The sequence below is a fragment of the Pogona vitticeps genome, chromosome 1 (assembly GCF_051106095.1).
Source record: "Pogona vitticeps strain Pit_001003342236 chromosome 1, PviZW2.1, whole genome shotgun sequence".
Classification (NCBI taxonomy): Eukaryota; Metazoa; Chordata; class Lepidosauria; order Squamata; family Agamidae; genus Pogona; species Pogona vitticeps.
In genome coordinates, this window is record NC_135783.1 from 301044281 (window position 1) to 301053804 (window position 9524).

The 9524-nt window shown below is 47.0% G+C and overlaps 1 protein-coding gene across 1 annotated transcript; it reads right to left on the reverse strand.

The window, feature by feature from the left end:
* Window positions 1–345: 345 nt before the first annotated feature.
* Window positions 346–6816, reverse strand: LOC110078999 (peroxisomal succinyl-coenzyme A thioesterase). The gene is made up of 3 exons (XM_020793720.3): window positions 6256–6816; window positions 5684–5886; window positions 346–1878 (listed from the first exon to the last, which is right to left on the reverse strand). The coding sequence occupies exons 1-3, from the start codon at window positions 6719–6721 to the stop codon at window positions 1279–1281; spliced, it is 1269 nt and encodes a 422-aa protein (XP_020649379.3). The 5' UTR covers window positions 6722–6816; the 3' UTR covers window positions 346–1278.
* Between the last annotated feature and the right edge of the window lie 2708 nt (window positions 6817–9524).

Below are 9524 nucleotides of genomic sequence, written 5' to 3' on the forward strand. Positions count from 1 at the left end.
GACGGAGGCAAACAACACCTGTTTCTCATGAGAAGGAGGGGATTACTTCTACCACCTTACACTGTGATTGGATGACAGCATGGGAGACGAAGATGGGAGGAGTCTAGAAGATAGAAAAATGAACTTTTGCCATATGCAGTGTTCCGCCTTGTTTCGATTTTTTCCTTTGTTGGAACCAGAGATTTTTCTGGGTCTTTTTTTCCTGCTGCCTTGGGGAGATGTAGAGAGTTAAAGAAAGAGGAGGAGGAAGCTTTTGGAGATTTTTTAGAGCTTTTGTAATCAAAATGGAATTAGTTGCCTTAATTGTAATTGTAAACAAGCCTTGAAAATGTATTATTGCTATGCTTTTGCATCAAACTGACTTTATTCTGTAAATCTGTATTGTGTTCAATAAAAAAGATAAATTATAAAAAATTTTGGTCTCTTGAACAGTAAAGCCTGTCGCAGTCATTCCCAGAGGGAGAGGCAAGGCCACAGTACGTTACTGAGTCCTACCTAATTGAGCTTAGTAGATTTTAGGACTACAAAGCTCATGTTAACTTCTTGCTGAACTCAATTAAGCATAAGCAAGTATCTTTTGGGAGCAGACTTGTAAGAAGGGGTTTGTTCTACGCCCTGGCTGAGATCACCAGGACCCTACCCAGCTGTCTAGGGGTACTCAGGCTCCCAATTACTCTCTGTCCACCGACGAAGTTCTCCTTAACAGGAAGCTGGGTCGTGAATTATAACAAACAGTGTAGACTTTTCCAATATAGTGTCTGAAATCCTGTTGCCTAGCATTATAAATTGCACTAGAGTAGGCCCACTGAATCAATGGGCATTTGGTGACCCAGTTCCTCAAGTTCCATTGATTCAAATGGACTTACTTTAGTTGCAAGTTACTCTATTAAGCAACAGGATTTTGGCCATTGACATGTACTAATATATTTATTCATAACTTGAGAGAGGTAGATACAATATATTACATTTAAACCCTGATAAGGTGCTCAAGACCATCCATATGGAATCATTGTTAGGATAAAATGTTTACCAGAGAGCTGGCAAAGGCACTTTTTTTGGCTACAACTCTCCAAATCTCCCAAATAGCACAGCGATTTTGCTAACCCTCTAGCGGAGACCCACTGTACCTTATTAGCATACCCAGAAAGGCTTGACATAGTATGCATTTGTAGAAGCTATCATCCTAGCTTTTATTCTGCTACCTTTTCCTGACTTCCTAGGACAGTACACACTATTAGATCCACACACAATTCCTTTTCACCCATGTAAAGCTGTAATCTATAATTGACTTTTTATAGTAGCATCTGACAAATGTTGCCTGAAAAAGGCCAGTATCTTTTGCCATACATCTTCCTGAGCCTTTGCATGTTCTCTCCATTCTCCTCCCCAAAGCACAGGCGTTTGTAATGGCCTGTAAATGGAAACCTGGCACAGTGGCAAGTAGGGTGGCTCCAGGAGGTGCCCAGCCCCAGGGTAGGAGCAGAACTCCACATGATGTCCACTCTCCCTAAGACGCTGGACAACTTCCCGGCAGAACAGCTCACTTTGCAAGTTTCTGTCATCTTGTCCTGATAAGAAGAGGAACGTGCTCAGAGATTTCTCCACAGGGATGCGGCATGGCCAGGTTGCTGGATCTCTGGGGTCATCCAAGATTTCTGAGAAATCCAGAATTCCAGAGTCACCAATGGTCTTGCATTTCCTCAGGTCATAGGGATGAAGAGGAATAGTGAGCCCCTTCACTTGCAGGGGGATAAAAGAATTAACACCTGAGCCAGAAATGCAAACAGCTGCTCGGACAGCAGGTGAAAAAGTGGCCAGCGCGATGGCCAGATCTGCACCTTTAGAGAGTCCAAGAACTCCAATCCCTGTAGATTTCACCTGCAGGGGAAAAACAATCAGAGAAGGATTAGCATCAGTTCTACATCTGCCACTTCTTTTCCCATTTTTTAAAACTACCCATTAAGAACTCCTTGCTGCTACTGTATAACACTCCTGCACCCCATCTTATCTCATATATAAATCCTATCTTGTGCCCTTGCCAAACAAGTTTGGGAAGGTTGTGAAACCAAGAGTTTTATACAGTAGCAACAAGGAGGGAAGGGAGTGAGGGAGAGTAAGAGGAGATATCGGGTCCAGGGATGACTTTTTTAAACAAAGGTCCTCTGTAGCGAACACCCTGCCTTCCCATACAGTGGTGCCTCACAAATGATTATAATTCATTCCGTGAGAAGTGCTGTCTTGCAAAAAATTCATCTTGCGATTTGGGAACCTCGAAAGACAAATGAAATTTATTCGTCTTGTGAGGCATCGGTCTCGGGAAAAAAAAGGATTGCAAAGCATGGCCACAGAAAACCGTCTTATTTATTTATTTGATTTATACCCCGCCTATCTGGACCGATGGACCACTCTAGGCGAGGCACCATAGCGATTGCAAAAAACCAGTCGTCTTGCGGGTTTTTTGTCCTGTGAGGCAATCGTCTTGCGAGGCACGACTGTATATGTAAAGGTATTAGCCTGCACCAATGGGAGTTGTTGGGAGGCGGAGCCAAAGTAAAACTAGAAGGGAGGGGTGAGTTAGAGTGAGACAGAGTTGGAGTTAGAGAACTATAGGCTTGACAATTAGAGAATTAACTGTGAAGTGGACAGTTAGGCTGTGAAAAGTTAAAGGTAGTGGTTGAGAGTGAGAACATTAAAGAAAGTTAAATAAGAAATAAGTTATTAAAAAGCCAATAAATGCCTTAACGTCTTTTAACAGTTTATTCAAATGAACTGTAATCAATAAACCTGTTTTATGTTGAAAGTCACTCAGCGTATGGACTTCAATATTTCTGAGTACAGTGGTGCCTCGCATAACGAGCGCACCATTTAACGACGAATCCGCATAGCGATCTATTTTTTTAGATCGCTAATGCGATCACATTGCTATGTTCTGAACAGGAAAACATCGCATTGCGTTTCGCTTATCGATCTTTGCATTACAATGTTTCTAAAACAGCTGATTGGCGGTTCCAAAATGGCCACCGGGTGCCCAAAATGGCCGCCGCAACCATTTTTGCACGGTTTCCTCACTTACCGAGGGCGTGAAAATGGCGGCACTATGGAGGATCTTCGCTGAACTGTGAGTTTGGGCCCCATAGGAACACATTAAACAAAGTTTAATGCGTTCCTATGGGTTTTTCCGTTCCTATGGGTTTTTCCGTTCCGTTTAGCGATGTTTCTGCATAGCGACGATTAATCCGGAACGGATTAACATCGCTATGAGGGGCACCACTGTAAATTGTGTTGGTAAGGACCAACTGGTGGTAGCGTGAATTAAAAAGGGAACATGACTTGTGTGCCTTGGATTAATGAAACAACCTGGAGGCACACAGGAAAGAGGGCCACGTCACACCCTCCTTTATGCATTCTGTTGGAAGGAAGCATTCCCTTCTTTAACCCACTCAGCCAGTCCAAGAAGGGAAAGGATCCAGCACACGTGCAGTGCCCTTTACCTCTCCAGAGATCCTGTCCAAATCCTCCGGCTGCACCAACTGAAACAAATCCATTTAACAGGGCAAGCCGGGGCCAAAGTTATATCAACAGGACCTGGGCCAACTACAGCATCTAGGTCAGAGGTGATCCAAGCAACTTCCTCTGCAAAGTGCAGTGGAAAATCTTCAGAGCAGACCGTTGAATAGTCAGTCAGTGTCCTTCTCCTTCAGCCATCTGTGCAAAAGGCCCATGATAACCTGAAAGAGCTCTGTACAGATGCAATGGTGGCAGAGCAGAATAGCTTCTTTCCCACCACCACTGCCACACAGTAGTTTCCAATGAGCTCTACCCTGTGTTCCATCGGTTTTTCTTAGTTTTCCACTATTGCTGCTCAAGTTTCCATCCCACTCGTTCTATCATCCTCAACTCTTTAGTAAACCAAGGAGATAGTTTGGTCGCATTTTGTGGGAGGGGACATTTAGGAGTGATCTTGTCAATAGTTCTGGCCGGTTCCATATTCCAGAGATCCACCAAGGCCTTGAAAGGATCTATTCATGAAGCCTTTCATGGCCGGGATCTAATGGTTGTTCTGAGTTTTTTGGGCTCTTTGGCCGTGTTCTGAAGGTTGTTCTTCCTGACGTTTCGCCAGTCTCTGTGGCCGGCATCTTCAGAAGACAGCAACCTGCACACTGCACACTTATCAAGACAGCAGGAAACCATTTGGATTGATCAGTCTCATAGAGTGGACCATTTTAATTGGCTTTCGACTCCTGCAGAGGCTCAAAGTTCCAATATACTCAAACCTTACCAGGTAGTGATCTACGAACACAAGAGTAGGTGATACCTTTACAGACCACTAAAAATAATAATAAATAAATCACACAGTCTACTAGCTTTCATGGATTAGGATAATCCACTTTGTCAGGCATGTATGTATCAGGTGTTCTGTGTCACACACATACCAACCAAACAAAACCATGTCATTTCAAAGGAAGGCCATATGGGAAAGTATATGCATCAGCCTGCCTCCACTTGTTTGAAGAACTGGGGTGTGATATCCAAGCTGCCTCAGCTGTAACCTTAAAACAACCCCAATGCACCCTGCATCTTTCCTGAATTACATCTAAGGAAGATGTAACTGGCAAAATTAATATTGCCAAGAACATTTGGACTTTACATTCTCCACACTGGTATATGCCTGATGAAGTGGATGGTCCTGATCCACAAAACTAAGCATATTACTGTATACCATGTTTTCAAAAAGTTATCTACAAAGGTATCAGCTAGTCTTGCATTTGTATTTTGCAATGGCCACTTGGCCCCCTTTTATTTCAGGTAGAGATCTGTCCATGACAATGGAACTACCGGAAATTCCTCACCACTCACTATCCTGTCACTGACAGAAAACTAGGTTGAGAGTGTGCCCTGCAACACGAGAGAGGACAGACACCAGCTGGAACAGCCCCATGGTCATCATGGTAAACATGAAATCCTGAGCTGCTCCTGAGAAACTGGTCTCTATATGGATACTGAAGTACCCCAGCACAACAACCCAAGGAAACTGCAACACCACACTTGACACCAACTCAGCCAGCTCATGCAGGGAGACTGTTATGCAGGTGGGTTGCACACCAAACAGATTCCCTATTCTGTCAAGGGCTCCCACTCTCAAGTACATGAACTCATACTCCACAGTCTCTGGGAGAGGGTATCGGGTAAGGGTGACTGAATTTTGAAAGAATATTGCAAGTCCTCCCCACATACAACCCCCAGGGTTTGCCTTCACATAGAACCCAGATGGGCAAAGCTGAGACTTACTCCTTCAGCTTAATCCACCCAGGTCAATACACACCAGGTCAGCATGTTCATCCATGAGCAGATCCAGGATGTTAGCTGACCTGGCATTTAAGTGAACTGGCATATAACAACAGTACCTTCAACTCAGGAGGCTTGCCATCAAGGTTATCCAGGCTACTTGATTTGGGAGACAATTGGGGGGGGGGGCAGAAACCAGCACTTTATTATCTACCCTTCTCCCATGATGGCATTGATGCCCCCCAACTCTGTATCTCCCCCTGCTCTCTGTAATGGTAACAGTTATAATAACCAGAATCCTCTAGCCAATATCCAGAATTTCACACCAATTCAAATATCAGGATCTTATGACTAAAAGACTGAGGGCTTCAGAGCAAAGATCTATCAGGGCACTCACCTGCTTCTGCTTCTGCAGGAACTCTACCGCCTCACCAAAATAATCCAGTTCAATGACCTCTGGCAGAGCAGGGAGATCCTCAAAGGCTAAGTAAGCAACGGCCAGCGTCACAAAACCTCGGCTGGCCAAAAGACTTGCTCTGTATTCCACCAGCCCCCCACTAGATCCATACAGGTCGATGAGTCCCGGGAATGGTCCAGGGCCTAGAACGAGAGCATTAGGGTACATTAAAATGTTTCTTTTATGCAATGGCCCTTTGTCAGCACAGAATCACCCAGATATCACAAGAGACATTTAGGCACCCATTTATGAAGCCCTCTTTCTAGTTTTATATACTGGCACCGACACTTTCATTCTTCGAGAAATTGGTAGAACTGTTGTTTATTAACGGATGTTTCTTTGGAAACTGCCCTGTGTATTGCTTATGTATCCCTAGTCCTTAACTAAGGGGAAAACTAAACGGAGCCCCTGTGGGCGCAGGCAGCCCTCTCTGGCCATCCTCTCCCGACGACCCGGGGAAAGAGTTACGCGCCAGCCTTCAAAAGCTCCCTCCGACGAGGCCCGCCACTCACCGGGGGGCAGAAAGAGGGTGGCCCTGAGCCGGCCCTCCCGCACGGCCACCCGCCTCACGCCCTCGGCCAGGAACCACCGCTCGCTGCGGCAGCTGCCCAGGAGCCGGCTGGCGGCCTCCGCGCCGCCGCGCCCCTCGTACACCTCGTAGGTGACGACGAAAGGGGTGAGGACGTCCCGCTTGCTCAGGCGCTTCCAAGGCGTCTGCGGGGCCAGGGACCACAGCAAGCCCATGGGCTCCAGGCCCTCGTAGCTCCCGCCGCCCAGCGCGGCGCAGCGGCTGAGGTCCAGCTCGCCCTGGCCGCCGGCTCGGTAGTACGCCGTGGACTGGAACCGCTCGCCGCTCTCATCTTCCAGCCAGGCTCGCACCGTCACCTCCCGCAGCGGCGGGAGGCCCTCGAGCGTCACTCGGACGGGCTCGTCGTACAGGCACGTGGGGGAAGGCAGGACGCGGATCCGCGCCGCCATGTGGGGCCACCCGGCGCCGGCAAGGAGCGCTCTCGCCCGGGACAGCAAAGCGCGGCGCCACGCGCTCCTCGCCCCCTTCTCTCCGCTGGCACTTTTTTTTCGCAGCCTGCAAAAGTCCAAAGGGTGCAGGCAGCGGGGCGCCCGAGGGAGCAGCGGAGCGAAGCCTTCTGGGTAATGTAGTTCATCCGAGCAGAACCTCTATTGCTATTCAGATTCTTAAGAAAGTATTTGACAAAACTTCTTTACTGTCTTAGAATAGACAGAAACCCCTAACAAAGATAGTGAATTCACCAAGCTGGTAATAATATTCAATCTGTGGAAGATTTTGTGCGTGTGTCTGTTTCATCATTTCATCTGGAAGTCAAAGATCACAACCAATCTTCCTGGCCCTTTACCCTTTGCTCGTTCCAAACATGGGTCTTGCTCAATGTTAGTAACTGACCACCATTATACTGTACACCAAGCACCATCTTCATGTATGCCTCCCCAAAGACAGGTCTAAAAATGGTATCCCACCATGGAAAATAGCCTGTTTATTAACTTATGCCAGCCTTAACTTGTAAATCCTGAGGATAAATGACCAAAGGCTTTCTTAAAATTATTCTGGGGCCAAATAAAGTGAGGGTTATATAGGGCCAAAATGGCTCCCTTAACTGTTGTTGATGGACAACAGAAAGTAGGTACAGATTCATCCAGTGTTGAAGTTAAATGCCTTCTTGAGGCCCATCTTCACCAGAAAACAGGCAGGAACTTTCTCCTTGAGTTGAAGCCTCGAAGCCATAAAAGGCAGAGCCACACGAAAGAGCCCTGGAGCAGCCCATCACTATACTCTGTATTCTCCAGGAAAATTCAAGTATGACACTTCCAGAGTAACATATTAATTTTACCACAGATTGTAATGATACACACAACCCAGCCACCCTTAGTCTTCCGCTTGGTGAACAGAGAGCCAAATTGTGCCTCTTGCCAGTAGTCCCTGGGCAACTGACGCTTGTGGTGATAAAAGCAGTCCTGGTCACTCTAGCCTTTATTCAAGCATTTGCCATTTTATTGTTAGTGTGTGGGATTGTGGAAATGTAGATGCATATGTAAGATGGAAAAGTGGATGCACGTATAAGCCCTGCCTCCAAATGTCACAATGTGGCATTCTAGAAAGTTTAAATAAGGCTCTGTGAACAGCTGAATGCAGTTACAGAGCGCTGTACAGATCTTTGCACTCAACACACAAAGGTCCAGAATGTTTATGGAAGTGCAGCAAAGTTCAGAGGCTTAGTTGCATCCCTGCCTGGTTTTAACTCCACATGCCAGCAACCAGAATAAAGCTCCTGCCACCAACAGACAGGAAACCAAAAGTTGACTGTACTCTGGACAGGCAATCCTCCCCTTTATTAAACAGCAACAAACCAACATCCTATCTAGATTCAACTTCAGTTTATTAACATTTATTGAGTCCACTGGAGCTATTCACGAAGGCTTTCACAGCCGGGAACTAATGGTTGTTGTGGGTTTTTCGGGCTCTTTGGCCATGTTCTGAAGGTTTTCTTCCTAACGTTTTGCCAGTCTCTGTGGCCAGCATCTTCAGAGGACAGCACTCTGTGCTCTGGTGTAGTTGGCTTTGGGAGTGCAGTATTTATGGCTGTGAGATAGGCTTTTGTCTTTTTCTGTACATGGATGATTATTGTGTCTTGTTGTGGGTGTATTGTTGTGCTAAATCCACAAGCACCAGCAGAACTTCAACAAAAAAAGAGAAAAGTGTGAAGCTCAACAAAACTTGGCTCCCAGCTCTAAAAAATACAGCGTGCAAAAGGTCAACGAACTCTACCCAGCCACAAGGACAGGGGATCACTACACACAAAAGACCAGCTAATGACACCCATCAGCCACAGTGACAGATGATCTCTTCTCTTTAGCACAATAAACCCACAAGACACTAATCACCCATCTACGAAAAAGACAAAAGCCTATCTCACAGCCATAAATACAGTGGTGCCCCGCACAGCGAGGTTAATCCGTTCCGGATTAACCTTCGCTGTGGGAAACATTGCACTACGGAACAGAAAAAGGCATTGGAACACATTAAACAGCGTTTAATGCGTTCCAATGCCATAAAATACTTACCGTTGTGCGATGTTTCCCAGGGGCCGGCAGCCATTTTCGTGCCCTCCCCTCGCACAACGAGGGCGCCAAAATGGCTGCCATCAGCTGTCCGGCGCGTCCAAAATGGCCGCCAGAACAGCCGAAAGGACCCGGGGTGCAGCGTTTTCGTGCCCTTGGTAAGCAAGGGGAGCGCGCGAAAACGCTGCCGGAAGCCCTGAAATGGTTGCGCGCAGCCATTTCGGGGCTTCCGCAGCGTTTTCGTGCACTCCCCTTGCTTACCAAGGGCACGAAAAAGCTGCACCCCGGCCCCTTTCAGCTGTTCCGGCGGCCATTTTGAAGCCGCGGAACAGCTGACCGGCGGGTCGCAAAGCAAAGGTCGGTAAACGAGCAGCTTACCAACCTTCGTTCTGCGATTTCCCGCCTATACGGGCACCGTTTTGCGATCGCATTTGCGATCGCTAAAACAGCCTCGTAGAGCAAATTCATCGCTCTACGAGGCGCCCGTTGTGCGAGGCACCACTGTACTGCACTCCCATGCCAACTACACCAGAGCACAGAATGCTATCCTCTGAAGATGCCGGCCACAGAGACTGGCGAAACGTTAGGAAGAACAACCTTCAGAAAACGGCCAAAGAGCCCAAAAAACCCACAACAGCCAACAATCCACTGGAGCTGTTTGAGTGACTCACTGCTTGAAGACTTAACA